This window comes from Hyperolius riggenbachi, chromosome 1, assembly GCF_040937935.1.
Source record: "Hyperolius riggenbachi isolate aHypRig1 chromosome 1, aHypRig1.pri, whole genome shotgun sequence".
Classification (NCBI taxonomy): Eukaryota; Metazoa; Chordata; class Amphibia; order Anura; family Hyperoliidae; genus Hyperolius; species Hyperolius riggenbachi.
Window position 1 is genome coordinate 435,428,748 of NC_090646.1, and position 20,099 is coordinate 435,448,846.

Genomic DNA, 20,099 nt, shown 5'->3' on the forward strand with positions numbered 1-20,099 from the left:
GGGTGCGCAGTTGTAGGTGAGGGTTCTGGGCGGGAGAGGCAGGTCAGGGTGCTGGGTGGAAGAGGCTGGTCAGGATGCTGGGAGAGAGAGGCAGATCAGGGTGCTAGGAGGAAGAGGCAGGTGAGGGTGGTGGGTGGAAGATGCAGGTGAGGGTACTGGGTGGGAGATGCAAGTCAGGGTGTTAGTTGGGAAAGGTAGATCTGTGTGCTGGGTGGGAAAGGAAGATAATTGTGCTGGATGGGAGAAGCAGATCAGTGTGTTGGGTGGAAGGTGCAGGTCATAGTGTTGGGTGGGAGAGGCAGGTCAGGGTGTTGGGTGGGAGAGGCAGGTCAGGGTGTTGGGTGGGAGAGGCAAGTCAGAGTACTGGGTGTGAGATACAGGTTAGGGTGCTGTGTGGAAGAGGCCGGAGGAGTTTGGCTGAGACAGGTGAGGCATTACATCGCAGTCTCACAACATGCTAATGCCGCAGTGGCACAGTCACTCACTCGCCATAGGATCTTCTTTCATGGTCTTCTTTTTTTCCAGACCCGCTTCCCTGAGCTAGTGTGTAATCACTGAAAGGAGGGAGGCAGGGCTTACTGGACAGAGGCAGGGGAGGGTATAAGGGACAGAGAGATTGAGCACCATGCAGTGCACAGGGGGTGGAAATGAGGATGCACCAGCCACATTTTTTTTAATCAATCTGTTGCCCATGCCTAGTGCGGGACTTGGCCGAAATCATACCCAGAGCCGCCGCAACACATTCACGCAGGTTGGGAACACTGGTCTATATAGACTACTCCAATGATAAATGTACCACATTTAAAGGAAAAATGGAAAAGCTGACTTTTTTGTTCCACATTTTTTGGCCTAAAAAAAAATGTGTGTGTGTGCGTGCGTGCGTGCGTGCATGCGCGTGTGTGTGTGTGTGTGTGTGTGTGTGTGCGTGCGTGCGTGCGTGCGTGCGTGTGTGTGTGTGTGTGTTATCTACAGACAATATGTGTCACTTCCCTATACAGAGTATTCAATGCATACCCATAACCATAGCTTCCTCTCCTCACTCCAGCTCAAGTACAGTGGCTTGCAAAAGTATTCGGCCCCCTTGAAGTTTTCCACATTTTGTCATATTACTGCCACAAACATGAATCAATTTTATTAGAATTTCACATGAAAGACCAATACAAAGTGGTGTAAACATGAGAAGTGAAATTAAAATCATACATGATTCTGAACATTTTTTTACAAATAAATAACTGGAAAGTGGGGTGTGTGTAATTATTCAGCCCCCTTTGGTCTGAGTGCAGTCAGTTGCCCATAGACATTGCCTGATGAGTGCTAATGACTAAATAGAGTGCACCTGTGTGTAATCTAATGTCAGTACAAATACAGCTGCTCTGTGACGGCCTCAGAGGTTGTCTAAGAGAATATTGGGAGCAACAACACCATGAAGTCCAAAGAACACACCAGACAGGTCAGGGATAAAGTTATTGAGAAATTTTAAACAGGCTTAGGCTACAAAAAGATTTCCAAAGCCTTGAAAATCCCATGGAGCACTGTTCAAGTGATCATTCAGAAATGGAAGGAGTATGGCACAACTGTAAACCTACCAAGACAAGGCCGTCCACCTAAATTCACAGGCCGAACAAGGAGAGCGCTGATCAGAAATGCAATCAAGAGGCCCATCGTGACTCTGGACGAGCTGCAGAGATCTACAGCTCAGGTGGGGGAATCTGTCCATAGGACAACTATTAGTCGTGCACTGCACAAAGTTGGCCTTTGAGTGGAAAGAAGAAAGCCATTGTTAACAGAAAAGCATAAGAAGTCCCGTTTGCAGTTTGCCACAAGCCATGTGGGGGACACAGCAACCATGTGGAAGAAGGTGCTCTGGTCAGATGAGACCAAAATGGAACTTTTTGGCCAAAATGCAAAACGCTATGTGTGGCGGAAAACTAACACTGCACATCACTCAGAATGCACCATCCCCACTGTCAAATATTCTCTTCAGCAGGAACAGGGAAGCTGGTCAGAGTTGATGGGAAGATGGACGGAGCCAAATACAGGGCAATCTTGGAAGAAAACCTCTTGGAGTCTGCAAAAGACTTGAGACTGGGGCGAAGGTTCACCTTCCAGTAGGACAACGACCCTAAACATAAAGCCCAGGCAACAATGGAATGGTTTAAAACAAAACATATCCATGTGTTAGAATGGCCCAGTCAAAGTCCAGATGTAAATCCAATTGAGAATCTGTGGCAAGATCTGAAAACATGCTGTTCACAAACGCTATCCATCTAACTTGACTGAGCTGGAGCTGTTTTGCAAAGAAGAATGGGCAAGGATTTCAGCCTCTAGATGTGCAAAGCTGGTAGAGACATACCCTAAAAGACTGGCATCTGTAATTGCAGCAAACGGTGGTTCTACAAAGTATTGACTCAGGGGGCCGAATAATTACCCCCCACTTTGCAGTTATTTATTTGTAAAAAATGTTTGGAATCATGTATGATTTTCGTTCCACTTCTCACGTGTACTCCACTTTGTATTGGTCTTTCATGTGAAATTCAAATAAAATTGATTCGTGTTTGTGGCAGTAATGTGACAAAATGTGGAAAACTTCAAGGGGGCCAAATACTTTTGCAAGCCACTGTACTTGTATCTCCCTAGCAGTTTCATAAATTGCTGCTAGAGCACTAACCCCATTGCAGTCACGTGACAGTAGGCCTGGAGCTCAAGTGCAGAGTTCGGGCTCTTTCAGACGAAAGGCTGAACTGCTCGCTTGTCTTTCAGTTCAGCATCTCATTTGCTGTCCAAGAGGGCTATTTGAATGCAATTAAAATTTACCTAGCAGAAGAGAATTGCCAAATGCTGCATATGAGCATGGCTGCAGCTATTGCACAGAGTGACTCCATGGGGGGCTGCCTGTCTATTGCTGGTACTGAGCACTAAAAACCATCCGTTCAGTGCAAGAGAGCAGCTGACAGGCGGTGAATTCACCACCTTCAGCTGTACGTATGAAAGAGCCCTTACAAAACTTCAGGGAAGTCCAAGGACTCAAGTTGGAGTAAGGAGATGTAGCTATACTGCGTGGCACACTTCCAATATATGGTTTGCATGGCGGGGAGGGCGTTCTAGGGTAGCACATGGGGGAGAGGGGGGGGGAGGCCTAGTGGATGGTTACTGAATTTGGTGTAAAGTGTGTGTGTGTGGGGGGGGGGCTTATGCAGGGTCAATTATTATGGTCAATTATTTTCATGCATGCATGATTTGTAATATGCACATACTAGAATAAGAATACTAACAATGAAGTGTATAGCACAGAAGAAAATATGTTCACATACCTCTGTTTACTATTTTTGTGTATTTAACTGACTGTGAAGAATGAACCTGCTGTGGTTTATTTTTGTTGACAGGAGACTAATTATGTGTGTATCACCTCCTGAAATGTCATTCTAATTAAAATAAATTCATTATGCTATTTGTATTTATCTCGGATCCATTAGTGGTCATTTATTGTAAATAAATGAAATGCAGGCCGGGTACTTACTGTCGGTTAGTCCAGTGAAAGGTATAAGTGCTTCTTTATTTGGCTGCCTTCTGATCGCAGTACTTCTATTCATTTCCATTAATGTGTCCATTACCCGGCTATGATTTATCTGTTGAGGTTCTGACTTTGCATTTAGGTTGCTAAAGGCTTCAGATTTCTCCTTGGCACTTCCTATAATTTTAAAATTAGACTTTATAAATAAGAGACTTATGATAAACATTTTTGCGCAAGACAAAAAACAGGGATCTGTTGTATTTACGCCTTCTGACCAGCCAAAACCTTAAAATCACCTGACAACTGATGTGCATGTCCTCTGTTTGGCATTAAAATATCTCTGAGTGGATGCCACAGTGGCCTCAATTCACTAAGCTTTATCAATCACTTTATCAAACGTTTGATAATTTACCTCATGGGTAAAATCTAATTTTGAATTCACGAAGGTGTTATAGATTTATCGAATGTTTTATCGATAAAATGTTCATTAAATCTATAACACCTTAGTGAATTCAAAATTAGATTTTACTCATGAGGTAAATTATCAAACGTTTGATAAAGCTTAGTGAATTGAGGCCATTGACTCTGAGGCTGGTTTTACCGCACCACATCGCACCGCAGGAATAAGGCTTCATATGACCCTGCGCCACTGTGCGGTAACAGGGTCGCCCAGGCTAGTGACATACCCCCTGCTTGGCAGGAAGTATGTCACTGGGATTCCCGTTGTTTTAACGCATCACACCACACTCCTGTTGTGCACACTGCTTGCGTTGCTCATTGACTTTTTTCGATTCATGAGGTAACATGCTGCAGACACTACATTGGGACTACAGCGATTTTGATACTTCTGCCGCGTTGTATCGCAAGAACTGTGCAAGTCTCCTTAGACCATAATATGCACAAGGGCTCTGTAGGAAACAGAGAGGCTAGCATGGCGGAGCTCCATACCAGCCTGTGTGGGGGACAACGGGTAAAGAAAATGTAAAAGGTGGGGGTAATACATGCAATTTTTTTTCAATCAAAAAGAACATATCCCCAGCCCAGGCATAGACCCTGAACAAGCATGCAGATCCGATGATTGAAGATCGACGGGATTTGCAGCGTGTTTATTACAGGTGGTTGATTCAGATACTACTGATGCATGTAAGATCAGCAGAAGTACTAATCAACTAGTATTGTAAGGAAATAAATATGGCAGCTTTCACATCCCTCTCACTTTAGGTAAATAAATAAATAAATAAGTAAATTTATGGAAAATATATACATATATATACATATATATATATATATATATATATATATATATATATATATATATATATATATACTGTATACATATATATATATATATATATATATATATATATATATATATATATATATATATATATATATATATATATATACACAAAACAAACACTGCACAAGGGATCAGAGCCCACCAACAGAAAGCTCTGTTATTCAGACACTACTGCAGCCAAATAGATCAGCAGGTCTGCCAGGCAACCTGAACTCTTGCACAGGACAGATGGAAAACAGTGAAATGCACCCTATATGTAGTTAGAGATTTTATCCTGTATCATTTCCCCTCATTTATGTCTAATCACAAGTTGTAATTTGATCTCTCCCCTGTGTCACATGACTGCCATTGCAGATAAGGCAGATAAGCCCATTTGAAACCACAGGCTGTTAACAATATGTCTGCTTACATGAATCAGGAGGTAGAAACAGTACAGATTTATTTTAGGATTTATATTAGCTGTAACAAAGATGTTTTGTTTGTTTATTTTAAGGTTATTATGCTGTTGCGTATCTTTTAAAGAGAGGAAGTTCTGAGTTCAGTAATTATGGCAGCCTCTCTATTCTTCTCACCAACCAACATTTAATTACTCAACCAGCTTCTCTCAAGACAACTGCTGATCAAATCTTCTATCACTCTCAAACATCATTCTACAGGTATTTGATTTTGTACAAAGAATCAATAAAACACTATCAGTTGATTTTAGTTTAATGAAAACACTTTAAATAGAATCACCAAATTTGCCTTAAATGTACATAATGCTTAAAATCCTAGGGGAAATATTTTTAGTTTAGGATGGTCTGTAGGAAGTATGGTCAGCTGTTGGATAGGAACATATAAAGAGTTGAATAAATCTTACCTTTGTGAAAGGGAAAAGCCAACACTGTCAATGTTATTACAATGAGCCTGATAAACAAAGAGAAAACACAAAGTGTCAGTGATGTTAGTGTCATGACCCACTATGTCAACAAACCATCAAATACTTTTCAACAGAGGAACCTGAGGACTTTGAAGGAAAGATACCGGCCTAAGAGGACAAGTTATTATGGAATTCAGAAGCCAGACTGCCTAATCCAGGAGCCATCAGGATTTAAATTATTCTATAAACAACAAAAAGATAAAAAATGACTACAACTATGGTAGGGATTAGACTGTGGATTCCTTTAATGCTGGGCATACACGGCGGTGTATGTTCTTATCAATCGAGCCGCTGATGGCTCGATTGATAATTTCCGACGTGTCCGTTCACCGTGTGGATCGATTCCCGGCTCGATCCCCGCGGGCGGACAATGGGCAAAAACAAAGCGCTGATAAGGAAGTGCCCGCGGGGACGAGCGGGAATCGATCCCCATGCACGGACGAGTGGTGACGCGCCGGCATCGAGCCGTTGGCTCGATTCCGGCGCATAAACATACCGTCTATGCCCAGCATTTCAGATTGTTAAAGTGTAGTTATGCCTGGTACACACCATGCAATTCCCCATTAGATTGACAGATCAATCAATTATTTCCTACAGGTCTGACCTGATTTCCAATCATTTTTCTGATCGATTTTCTTCTGTACAAAATCAATCAGAAAAACTATGAGAAATCATATTGGAAATTATCGATTTGGCACATTGATTTGATGGGAAATTGCATAGTGTGTACCAGGCATAAGGCCTCATTCACACTGGAGTGTTTTACTAGCGATTTCAGCTTCTCTGTAAATTGCTAGCAATTGAAAAAGTGTTATGGCAATGCAAATCAATGGTAGTGTTTACAATGCGTCGATCGCCAGCGATTAGCGATTTGCTGAAATTGTAAACATTGTGCATGCAGCATTTTTAGCAATTTCGGAGCAATTGCATTTCAATGTTAAAGAATCACAAAACGCAATCGCTCCAAATCGTTTTCCTGCACAGTGAAAAATCACAGGAAAATCACTTTGCAAAACACTAGCGATTTTGCTAGCGTTTTGCGACTCCCAGTGTGGATGAGGCCAAAAGGGATTTTTTTTTAATGGTTATCTTCATAATATATGAAGTCTTCAGACCTCTCCAGGCCCCTTATTGTTCTCCCCCCATCTTGCTGCTAAAGCCACCATTCGTAGCTCTAACTGGTCCCATAAACTACAGTGTATAGTTTTGTTTTTGAACAGCACTGAAAATTACATTATGATTGACATCATAATCAAAATCACCAAGAACCGACATTGCGGTTCTGTATTTAGATCACAAACACAATTTTTTTTTCTCAGTGAGACATTCTTTTCTGATCAAATGTCTAATTGGGCACAAATTGTATAGTGTACAGCTACTGTTAAAACATGATTTATGCTTGCCATCTTTTGTTTCGGCACCAGCAGCCCGAATGGCTGGACCCCGCGGCTCGACATTCTCACAGCCCGGCAGATGTCTCAAAGTGGATTCCAGAATGCCTCAAGTTTTTAACAAATTTACAGGTGTGTACATTAGCTGTCTTCATTACCTCAGCAATGCAAAAATATGTAGTTATGGCATTCCATGGCAATTGAGCTAGTCCTTGTCAGCTTCTTATAAAGAGCTAGCCAAGGGTTAACTCTAGATCCCACCCTGTGGGTGTACCGTGAGTGTGTCATGTCTGACAATCACATGTGGGGGCTCACGGAATTTGGCTATTGGCCCCTGTGGTCATGTGGTTGATAAGACGCTTAGTGCAGCCGTAAATGTGGCTGGCCCTATATGGAACTTCCTTCCGTCCAGAAATCACATTACAGAAATCACATTACATTCCTAAATTAGTGGCATAAAATGCTTTAAAAAATCCGGCATGTGTACACGTCAATCAGGTAGCGTAAGGGTTACGCCCGCTTCTCACTGACACACGAAACGCCGCGTTTAACGCACTGCAGTCTGCAAACAACTGCAAAGACCTTTAGTGATTACGTCAGGTGAGCATATATTTGTTTTTACCAGTTGACATCTCCAGGACATAAATGTTAGTCCTCTTGGCGGCAATCTTTGTGTAGTGTGTAGTGGCTGCTGTGCTTGTGCCCACAATCATGGGAGTGCAGGCGATCGATCGCAGTTTTCCAGCCTTTATGATCAGGCTGAGGTAGTTAAATGACAGTTAAGTGACCAAAAAACATTGATTCTGCACCGAGGACTTATACAGGGGGCAGTAGTGGATACTAGATGCCAGTAGTGGGGGTGAAGGATTATTGGGTTAGGGTCGGTGTACTACTTGGACCAGCAGAGCAGACCTGTCTCCAACACGACTGAGGTCTTATACAGGGGTCAGTAGTGGATACTACAGTGCTGCCCATAATTATTTATACCCGTGGCAAATTTTGACTTAAAGTTGCTTTTATTCAACCAGCAAGTAATTGTTTGACGAGAAATTACATAGGTGTTTCCCAAATGATAAGAAGACAATGTACAAGAGGCAATATTATGGGAAAAACATTTCTCAGCTTTTATTTACATTTGAGCAAAAAGTGTCCAGTCCAAAATTATTCATAGCCTATTACAGCAATCAAATGCTTCCTATAATTGTAGACCAGCTTTTTTTGCATGTCTCCACAGATATATTTGCCAGTTCATCTTTAGCAATGACCTCCAAAACTTTCAGGTTGGAGGGTCTTCTTGTCATCACCCTGATCTTTAGCTCGCTCCACAGATTCTCAATTGGATTCAAGTCAGGACTCTGGCGGGGCCACTCTAAAACATTAAATGTTGTTGTCTGCTAGCCATTTCTTCACCACTTTTGCTGTGTGTTTTGTGTCATTGTCATACTGAAATGTCCACTGGTGCCCAAGGCCAAGTTTCTCTGCAGACTGCCTGATGTTGTCGTTGAAAATCCCCATGTATTGCTCTTTTTTTTATGGTGCCATTTACTGTGATTAGGTTCCCTAGTCCATTGGCTGAAAAACACCCCCAAAGCATTAGGTTCCCACCACCATGTTTGACAGTAGGGATGGTGTTCTTTGGGTTGAAGGTGTCTCCTTTTTACGCTAAATGAAGGAAACATCATTGGGACCAAACAATTCAATTTTTGTTTCATCTGATCATAACACAGAAGACCGTAAGTCTTCTTTGTTGTCCAGATGAGCATTTGCAAAGACCAAGCAAGCTTTTGTGTGCCTTATCTAGAAAAGTGGCATCCTCCTTGGTCTGCATCTGTGGAACCCAGCGGTGTGCAGTGTCTGTTGAATTGTCCGCCTTGAGACATTGCCACCAGCAGAGCCCAGATAAGATTCACCATGATGGCCTTGGTGGTGATCCTTGGATTTTTTTTTTCACCTCTCTCACTATCCTCCTGGCCAGAACAGGTGTCACTTTTGGCTTCTGACCATGTCCTCTGAGATTTTCCACAGTGCGGAACATCTTGGGCTTGATTCACAAAGCGGTGCTAACTGTTAGCACGCCTGTGAAAACCCCCTTAGTACGTCTAAACAAGCTTTTCGCGCATAAAACTTTACGCGCGCAAAACTTTATGCGCGTACTGCACAGAGCACAGGGCGCACAGCGCGAAGTGCCCATTAAAGCCTATGGGACTTAGCACGCGTAAAAACTTTGCGCACGATCTGATTGAGAAATACGGTGCTAACCTACTTAGCACCCTGGTTAGCGCGTCTAAAGACTTTAGACGTGCTAAGTAGGTTAGCACCGCTTTGTGAATCAAGCCCCTTGTATTTTTTTAATACTTTGCACTGTAGCCACTGGAACTTGAAAATATTTAGAAATTGCCTTGTAGCCCCTTTCCTGACTTGTGAGCAGCCACAATGCGCAGCCGCAGAGCTTCACTGAGCTCCTTTGTCTTAGCCATGTCTGTCCACAAACCAACTGCAGAGAGCTGCTGTTTTTCACCTGTTGAGTTAATTAAAACAGTTGTTCCCAATTAATCAGGGTAGTTAGGATGCTTTAGAACAGCTTGGACTATTTGAAATGGTATAGAACTTTGGATTTTTCCACAGACTGTGACAGTTTGTGAAGGGTATGAATAATTTTGGACTGGACACTTTTTGCTCAAATATAAATAAAACATTTTTCCCACAATAATGCCTCTTGTACATCGTCTGATTATTTTTGGGAGACACTTATGTTATTTCCCGTCAAAAAAATTACTTGCTGGTTGAATAAAATTAACTTTAAGTCAAAAGTTGCCAGGGGTATGAATAATTATGGGCAGCACTGTAGATGCCAGTAGTGGTGTGAAGGATTACTGGGTTATGGTCGGTGTACTACTAGGACCAGCAGACCTGTCTCCTCCAGCAATGAGGTTTTACACAAGAGCCAGTGGATACTAGATGCCGGTAGTGGTGTGAAGGTGGAAATGGTCGGTGCACTATTAGGACCAGCAGACCTGTCTCCAACAGCTAACTAAACAGCTAAAAAAATGGGGAGTGTGGGAGGTAATGAGTTAATTTTTTGTGTATAAGTAATTCATTTGTATGTGAAAAATGTTTAGGGTGTAGTTTTACTATTTGGCCACAAGATAGCAACAGTAACTTTTTGTTTAATGCGACCTCCAAGCGTCCCTACGGACGCTTGGAGGAAGTACAAGGAGGTTGGTAACATGTTTTTTTTTTCCACAATGATCGCGCTGCTCATCGGAGAGCAGCGGATAATTGCGGGGCTTAGATCAACGAACGGGAATGGATTTTCCCGTTCATTGATCTCCGGGCGAGCGGGCGGCGGCGTGTTTACAAGCGGCCGGCGGCGTGTTTACAAGCGGGAGCGCGGGCAGCGGCGGGAGTGCGGAAAGTACGGATTTCTCCGTCCCTGGGGGTTAAAGGATGGAAAAAGGGACGGAGAAATTCATACGGGCGGGGGTAAAATGGTTAAAATATTAAGACCTATTTGGAAAAATGTAAACTGACCTGATATTGGCTGCTGAAGCAGCTATATTATGGAACTCTGGAAGATATATGAAATAAACTCGACTTCTGAAGTTTGGGCAAAGTTTCCAGGAAGAAAGATGGTGCCTGTAGGAACGTCAGATGACCGGAAACTCTGAGTATAAAGGGAGAAACCACCCCTCCTCACCTTAAGCCACACCCAGAGGAAGGCCATTGGTCGAAACATGTCTGTGGGAGGAGCTACCTGAGGTCGGCCTCTTCCATCACCTCGCTCCACGCCGTTGTGAGTGTGATCCCCGCTGTTGCGCTGTCACATGGGCGCGTGCGGGTAGATCCACCACACTAGCTATCGCCAACAGCAATCAATCACAGGACTATGCAGTGCCGAGTAACGTTGGAAGAGAGGTATTGTATATCCCTGGGGGACTGATACAATAGGGACATAGCAACCCCTTAACAAGGCTGGTGAATGAAGCGGACTCTCTGACTCTGGCTATGCATGTTTAACGCTATGCTGAAACTACAAAACTGCTGTAACTACTAACTGCTGCCTAATCATGCTTATTAATCTGAAAAGCTGTGCTATGAGCTGAGCTTGATTGTAGCAAAAGTTGGACTGCTTCTCTATGCACATTAGTGCTAACTGCTGGCTAAAGGATTGCAGATATAAACTACCAGCAGGGACGGATCTAGACCAAGTTGCCCCAAGGTGCGCCTGGGGCAAGGTCAGGTTTTGGCGCCTAAACTTCCATTCCCCATCCAAATTTTGCCGCCTTTTTAAGAATTCAACAAACTGCGCCTGAGGCAATAGATCCGCTTGCCCCCCCCCCCCCCCCCCCCCTAGATCCGTCCCTGACTACCCATGACAATCTTTAACCTGGAGACAGCGTGTTTTTACTGGACTTTGTAGGTCTGGAATTTTTCTAGCAAATAGTGAATTTTTGACCAGCACGTAAATTTTTTTTCGAAGTCATGACAACCATTGTAATGCATGCATCATTTTCTGTGGAATCAATGGCGTGTGTGGATGAATGTATGGAGCAATTGAGGTGGGGATTTGCTGTGCATTCTCTGGGGTTTCTAGAGTGTTTTTAATGGTTTTAGATGTAGTGGTACTGTTTCACAACCCTTGATTGCCTTATTCACAATAAATTATTTTTTGATATTGGCAAGTGAGGCCTGTTTAAACTTCTTTTTGTGGGTGTAGAAGTTGCATTCGTGTCGCAGTGTGCATGCATGGTAGCAAGTTTTGTCAATACAGAGAGAGCCTCACTTAAATCAGGGAAAATTTAATAAAATAAGTGCTACTTACCGGGGGCTTCCTCCAGCCCCAAACTCCCAGCATGTCCCTCGCCGCAGCTCTCCCCGTAGCCGTTCGCCGCAGCTTACTCCTGGTCCCCAGCGATGACGTCAGGCCGACCTCCAGGTCGGCCTGTACTGCACATGCGCGAGCGGCGCTGTCAATCACCTCCACGTGGGCTGGAGTGGACTGCGCAGGAAATGTCTTTATAAAGAATAAAGGCCATGCTGAGAACCCCTATGGAGAGATGGACTAGCCCAAAACCTGTCGGTAATGTCAGATTTCTACTACTTACTGTAAGTGACAGCAACATAGGAGAGAAGTAATGTATGGCTCATTTTATTTCGGAAGAAACATACTTTTTATTTGTATGTGTTTTAAATTTTAAGATTTTCGTGACAGTTCCTCTTTAAGACTGGTACACATCTTCAATTTTGGGCAATTTTACACCTCCGTGTCATATGATAATTTACAGAAAGTGAATACTATGACAAAATAGTGTAGGTAAACTCTCATAATACATGGAGGTGAAACAATTGGGGCCTGATTCACAAAGCGGTGCTAACAGTTAGCACCCTGGTGAAAAGCCCTTTATCATGCCTAAACTCAGTTTAGGCATGATAAGTTTAGGTGTGATAAGTTTAGGTGTGATAAGTTTAGGCATGATAAGTTTAGGTGTGATAAGTTTAGGTGTGATAAGTTTAAGCGCCAACTGCGTTAGCACCGCAGTGCACAGCTGATCAAAAGTTTTACGCTAGCAAAGACTGGTGCACTTCGTATAAAGTTTAATGGCGCTGCTTTGCGTGCGGGACTTTGCAAGTGATCTAAACTTATCTAAACTTATCATGCCTAAACTTATCACACCTAAACTTATCATGCCTAAACTTATCACACCTAAACTGGCTTTTCACCAGAGTGGTGCAATGGTTATCATGCCTAAAGTCTCTAACTGGGTTAGCACCGCTTTGTGAATCGAGCCCTTGGTCTGTGATTGGCCCATCAAAATTGGAGGTGTGTGGCAGCCTAAAATTGCAGAGGAAAACTAGATGAGCAACAAAAAGAAGATTCATCAAATTATTTTTATTTTGCTGCACTGATAAGTGTCAAGGAATTATTTCCTTCAAAGGTCAAAGTAAGCATTGAAAGCTATTCCAAACACAAGTTTACCTGTATAATAAATAGCATTGCTGCACACATTGATCCAGCAACAATGTTCTTGCTTTGTGGTCTGCCTTGTGTGCACATGAATGTTCCTGAAGATCATAAAGCCCTGGTGCTGGATTGTACCAGAGCTTTAGTCATGTATCATACAAGTTACAACATGCTTTGGTGGTTATATTCTATCTTTGACTTTCAACATTCTAACAAAACATGTGGATTCTCTGTTTCAACAGTCCTGCTTGATGTATGAAAGCTTCACAAGATCTGTAGGAATTCATGTTTTACCTGAAAGTATTAATAGACAAGAAGAAATGTATGCCAGTTGGGCAAGAACAGCTTAAAGGATGGGGATAGTAGATAGTTAAAAGAATATACACAATACTGAGGCTGAACTTTGTAAGAATTATTTGTAGTAGGATATTGTGTACAGGTTGGAGGTGACATACAACCTTGGACCAATATGTCTGATTTCACTGGGGAAATAGCACATATTTATGGGTACTCAACAGTTAACAAATAACTGACTATTCCCTTAGAAAAAAAAGTGAGCAAAGCCCAGGGAGATAACAATTTGGTTGTTTTACCATCTGAAGCCTGGTACACAAATCCAAATTTTGAATGGCCTCTGATGGGTTAATTTTACCACTTCCATGTAGTATGAGGGCCAACAGATTTTGCATACTTTAACCAGGCTCGGACTGAGCCACCAAACCACCGATGGTCCCATCGGTGAGCTCTGACTGCCCCGCCTCCTGGGGGCCCCAGAGCTAAGAGGGAGGGGGGCACAGCTTGGAAGGGGGGAAATTGGGCACAAAGCGGCGGGGAGGGGGGAAGCCTCCCCCCCCTCCCTCACCTAGGGGCCCCCCCTTCCGCGCACCCACCTCCTCCAGAAGTGCAGCCAGCAGCGAGCGGAGAATAGCTACAGAGCTTCAGATGATGCTAGCTCCGCTCCACATGCTGTTGCTGCCCTGCTGGTCTCTGTCTCCTACAGTGACGCTGTCCAATCACGCTCTCGCGGTACTTCCTGCGAGAGTGTGATTGGACAGCGTCGCTACAGGAGACGGAGACCAGCAGGGCAGCAGCAGCAGCATGCGGAGCGGAGCTAGCATCATCTGAAGCTCGGTAAGCTATTCTCCGCTAGCTGCTGGCTGAACTTCTGGAGGAGGGGGGTGCGCGGAAGGGGGGGCCCTAGGTGAGGGAGGGGGGGAGGCTTACCCGCTGATCTGTGCCCGCTGACCCCCCTTCCAAGCTGGGGGGTCACTTGCATTTTGTGGGGGTATCTGCCACCAACCTGATTGCATTTTGTGGGGGTATCTGCCAAACACTTGATTGCATTGTGTGGGGGTATCTGCAGCCAACCTGATTGCATTTTGTGAGGGTATCTTCAGCCAACCTGATTGAATTTTGTGGGGGTATCTGCAGCCAACCTGTTTGCATTTTGTGGGGGTATCTGCAGCCAACGTGTTTGCATTTTGTGGGGGTATCTGTAGCCAACCTGTTTGCATTTTGTGGGGGTATCTGCAGCCAACCTGATTGCATTTTGTGGGGGTATCTGCCACCAACCTGATTCCATTGTGTGGGGGTATCTGCAGCCAACCTGATTGCATTTTGTGGGGGTATTTTCCGTCAACCTGATTGCATTTTGTGGGGGTATCTGCAGCCAACCTGATTGCATTTTGTGGGGGTATCTGCAGCCAACCTGATTGCATTTTGTGGGGGTATCTGCCACTAACCTGATTGCATTGTGTGGGGGTATCTGCAGCCAACCTGATTGCATTGTGTGGGGGTATCTGCAGCCAACCTGATTGCATTTTGTGGGGGTATCTGCAGCCAACCTGATTGCATTGTGTGGGGGTATCTGCAGCCAACCTGATTGCATTGTGTGGGGGTATCTGCCGTCAACCTGATTGCATTTTGTGGGGGTATCTGCAGCCAACCTGATTGCATTTTGTGGGGGTATCTGCAGCCAACCCGATTGCATTGTGTGGGGGTATCTGCAGCCAACCTGATTGCATTGTGTGGGGGTATCTGCAGCCAACCTGATTGCATTTTGTGGGGGTATCTGCAGCCAACCTGATTGCATTGTGTGGGGGTATCTGCAGCCAACCTGATTGCATTGTGTGGGGGTATCTGCCGTCAACCTGATTGCATTTTGTGGGGGTATCTGCAGCCAACCTGATTGCATTTTGTGGGGGTATCTGCAGCCAACCTGATTGCATTTTGTGGGGGTATCTGCAGCCAACCTGATTGCATTTTGTGGGGGCATCTGCCTTCAACCTGATTCCATTGTGTGGGGGTATCTGCAGCCAACCTGATTGCATTTTGTGGGGGTATTTTCCGTCAACCTGATTGCATTTTGTGGGGGTATCTGCAGCCAACCTGATTGCATTTTGTGGGGGTATCTGCAGCCAACCTGATTGCATTTTGTGGGGGTATCTGCCACTAACCTGATTGCATTATGTGGGGGTATCTGCAGCCAACCTGATTGCATTGTGTGGGGGTATCTGCAGCCAACCTGATTGCATTTTGTGGGGGTATCTGCAGCCAACCTGATTGCATTGTGTGGGGGTATCTGCAGCCAACCTGATTGCATTGTGTGGGGGTATCTGCCGTCAACCTGATTGCATTTTGTGGGGGTATCTGCAGCCAACCTGATTGCATTTTGTGGGGGTATCTGCAGCCAACCCGATTGCATTGTGTGGGGGTATCTGCAGCCAACCTGATTGCATTGTGTGGGGGTATCTGCAGCCAACCTGATTGCATTTTGTGGGGGTATCTGCAGCCAACCTGATTGCATTGTGTGGGGTATCTGCAGCCAACCTGATTGCATTTTGTGGGGGTATCTGCAGCCAACCCGATTGCATTGTGTGGGGGTATCTGCAGCCAACCTGATTGCATTGTGTGGGGGTATCTGCAGCCAACCTGATTGCATTTTGTGGGGGTATCTGCAGCCAACCTGATTGCATTGTGTGGGGTATCTGCAGCCAACCTGATTGCATTGTGTGGGGGTATCTGCCATCAACCTGATTGCATTTTGTGGGGGTATCTGCAGCCAACCTGATTGCATTTTGTGGGGGTATCTGCAGCCAACCTGATTGCATTTTGTGGGGGTATCTGCCGCCAACCTGATTGCATTTTGTGGGGGCATCTGCCTTCAACCTGATTGCATTTTGTGGGGGCATCTGTCGGCAACCTGATTGCATTTTGTGGGGGTATCTGCTGCCATTTGACTACTTTATGAATTATCATGAGGCATGTAACTACTTGAATATTTTATCTAAAATGTATCTGGTCAGACCTAATCTCTGTGAATAACACTGCTACTTATTTTGTGTTTTGTATTTTTTTTTTAGGTCTGCCCATGACTCATCATGACCACGCCGATGTTCCAGTGCGTGGTGACACCCATTTAGTTTTGCTGCGCGCGCCGCATTTAGACATATCCCTATTGGAGACTGTCCTCAGAATTGCTCAAAATCTATTCCCTACCATAAAGTCATGCAAAATTTCTAGAGTACATGTGTATGTGAGCCTAAAATGGGGGATGGGAAGGAGGAGAGGGGGCGGGCCCCAGGCTGAAACTTCCTTGGTGGGCCCTTGGTGTCCCAGTCCGACCCTGACTTTAACCACTTAAGGACCACAGTCTTTTAAGGACCAGAGCCTTTTTTTCCACTCACTGCAGCTTCAACGGTTTATTGCTCGGTCATACAACCTACCATCTAAATGAATTTTACCTCCTTTTCTTGTCACTAATACAGCTTTCTTTTGGTGCTATTTGATTGCTGTTGCGAGTTATAGTTTTTATTATATTCATCAAAAAAGACATGAATTTTGTCAAATAAAGTAAAATTTCTGTATACATTTTTGTCCAAATTTATTCTGCCACATGTCTTTGATTATAAAAAAAACAACATTTAGTGTATATTTATTGGTTTGGGTAAAAGTTATAGCGTTTACAAACTATGGTGCCAAAAGTGAATTTTCCCATTTTGAAGCATCTCTGACTTTTCTGAGCACCTGTCAGGTTTCATGAGGTGCTAAAATTCCAGGATAGTATAAATACCCCTTAAATGGCCCCATTTTGGAAAGAAGACATCCCAAAGTATTCACTGAGAGGCATGGTGAGTTCATAGAATATTTTATTTTTTGTCACAAGTTAGCGGAAAATGACACTTTGTGACAAAAAAAAAAAAGTTTCCATTTCTGCTAACCTGTGACAAAAAAAAATTAAATCTGCCACGGACTCACCATGCCCCTCTCTGAATACCTTGAAGTGTCTAATTTCCAAAATGGGGTCATTTGTGGGGTGTATTTACTGTCCTGGCATTTTTGGGGTTGCTAAATTGTAAGCACCCCTGTGAAACCTAAAGGTGCTCATTGGACTTTGGGCCCCTTAGCGCAGTTAGGCTGCAAAAAAGTGCCACACATGTGGTATTGCCGTACTCAGGAGAAGTAGTATAATGTGTTTTGGGGTGTATTTTTACATATACCCATGCTGGGTGGGAGAAATATCTCTGTAAATGACAATGTTTTTGATTTTTTTTTTACACACAATTGTCCATTTACAGATGGATTTCTCCCACCTAGCATGGGTATGTGTAAAAATACACCCCAAAACACATTATACTACTTCTCCTGAGTACAGCGATACCACATGTGTGGCACTTTTTTGCACCCTAACTGCGCTAAGGGGCCCAAAGTCCAATGAGTACCTTTAGGATTTCACAGGTCATTTTGAGACATTTGGTTTCAAGACTACTCCTCACGGTTTAGGGCCCCTAAAATGCCAGGGCAGTTTAGGAACCCCACAAGTGACCCCATACACCTAACGGAATACCTTGGGGTGTCTTTTTTCTAAAATGGGGTCACTTGTGGGGATCCTATACTGCCCTAGCATTTTAGGGGCCCAAAACCGTGAGTAGTCTGGAAACCAAATGCCTCAAAATGACTGTTCAGGGGTATAAGCATCTGCAAATTTTGATGACAGGTGGTCTATGAGGGGGCAAATTTTGAGGAACCCGTCATAAGCAGGGTGGCCTCTTAGATGACAGGTTGTATTGGCACTGAAGTGCAGGAAGTGCAGGATGTTCTCAAATCATGACCTGGACATGGCAGCAGAGAACATGGGCATGTGATTGATGGGTGTGTCAGGGGGTGATTAAAGGGGAAAATAGATGCAATCAATGCACTGGAAAGGTGATCGGAAGGGGGTCTGAGGGGGATCTGAGGGTTTGGCCGAGTGACCAGGAGCCCACACGGGGCAAATTAGGGCCTGATCTGATGGGTAGGTGTACTAGGGGGTGACAGGTGGTGACAAGAGGTGATTGATGGGTGTCTCAAGGTGTGATTAGAGGGGGGAATAGATGCAAGCAATGCACTGGCGAGGTCATCAGGGCTGGGGTCTGAGAGCGTTCTGAGGGTTTGGGCGGGTGATTGGGTGTCCAAAGGGCAGATTAGGGTCTGATCTGATGGGTAGCAGTGACAGGTGATGACAGGGGATGATTTATGGGTGATCAGTGGGTGATTAGATGGCAGAACAGATGTAAACAATGCACTTTGGAGGTGATCTGAGGGTGGGTCTGCGGGCGATCTAATGGTGTGGGTGGGTGATCAGATGCCCGTAAGAGGCAGGTTAGGGTCTGATCTGATGGGTGGCAGTGACAGGTGGTGACGGGGTGATTGACGGGTGATTGACAGATGATTACAGGGGAGAATAGATGTATACAGTACACAGGGGGGGAGGTCTGGGGGTCTGAGGTCATTCTGAGGGTGTGGGCGGGTGATTGGGTGCCCTAGGGGCAGATAGGGGTCTGATCTGATGGGTAGCAGTGACAGGTGGTGACAGGGGGTGATTGATGGGTGATTTATGGGTGATCAATGTGTGATAAGACGGCAGAACAGATGTAAACAATGCACTTTGGAGGTGATCTGCGGGTGGGTCTGCGGTCGATCTGATAGTGTGGGTGGGTGATAAGATGCCCGTAAGAGGCAGGTTAGGGTCTGATCTGATGGGAGGCATCTGTCACTAGGTGGTGACAGGATGATTGACGGGTGATTGACAGGTGATTGGCAGATGATTACAGGGGAGAATAGATGTATACAGTACACAGGGGGGAGGTCTGGGGGGTATGAGGTCATTCTGAGGGTGTGGGCGGGTGATTGGGTGCCCTAGGGGCAGATAGGGGTCTGATCTGATGGGTAGCAGTGACAGGTGGTGACAGGGGGTGATTGATGGGTGATCAGTGGGTGATTAGATGGCAGAACAGATGTAAACAATGCACTTTGGAGGTGATCTGAGGGTAGGTCTGCAGGCGATCTGATGGTGTGGGTGGGTGATCAGATGCCCGTAAGAGGCAGGTTAGGGTCTGATCTGATAGGTGGCAGTGACAGGTGGCGATTGACGGGTGAGTGACAGGTGATTGACAGGTGATTACAGGGGAGGATAGATTCATACAGTACGGGGGGGGGGTCTCGGGAGGTCTGGGGAGGATCTGAGAGTGTGGGGGGGGGGTGATCAGGAGCCCCCAGGGGGCAGTTTAGGGACTAATAAAAAAAATAGTGCTGACAGATAGTGACAGGGAGTGATTAATGGGTGATTAGGGGGGTGATTGGGTGTAAACAGGGGTCTGAGGGGTGGGCAGGGGGGGACTGAGGGGTCTGCAGGCGATCAGAGGGAAGGGGGGGGCAGATCAGTATGCTTGGGTGCTTACCTGGGGGGCTGCAGCCTGCCCTGGTGGTCCCTCGATCACTGGGACCACCAGGGCAGGAGGCAGCCTGTATAATATACTTTGTATACATTACAAAGCGTATTATACAGTTTCAATGCAGCGATCGGGCAGCTAGCTAGTAACCCGTCGGCGCTTCCGAACGGCCGGTGGGTTACTGCGCAAGAGGGGTGGAGCCTGTCACGGACGGCTGATCGCGTCACACATGACGCGATCGCTGCATAACCATGCCCACCGCCGATGGGCGTATTGCGGTCGTTTGGGCCCAGCCCTTGCCGCCGC

At 45.1% G+C, this 20,099-nt stretch overlaps 1 protein-coding gene across 1 annotated transcript in view; it reads right to left on the reverse strand.

The window, feature by feature from the left end:
• LOC137553191 (cryptic protein-like) overlaps positions 1–20,099 on the reverse strand; it is a 44,207-nt gene that overhangs the window by 15,169 nt on the left and 8,939 nt on the right. The window contains exons 2-3 of the mRNA XM_068271437.1: positions 5,671–5,717; positions 3,518–3,688 (exon numbers count right to left, since the gene is read on the reverse strand). Coding sequence (XP_068127538.1) covers positions 3,518–3,688; positions 5,671–5,717 — 218 coding nt within the window. The remainder of the gene's footprint in view (positions 1–3,517; positions 3,689–5,670; positions 5,718–20,099) is intronic.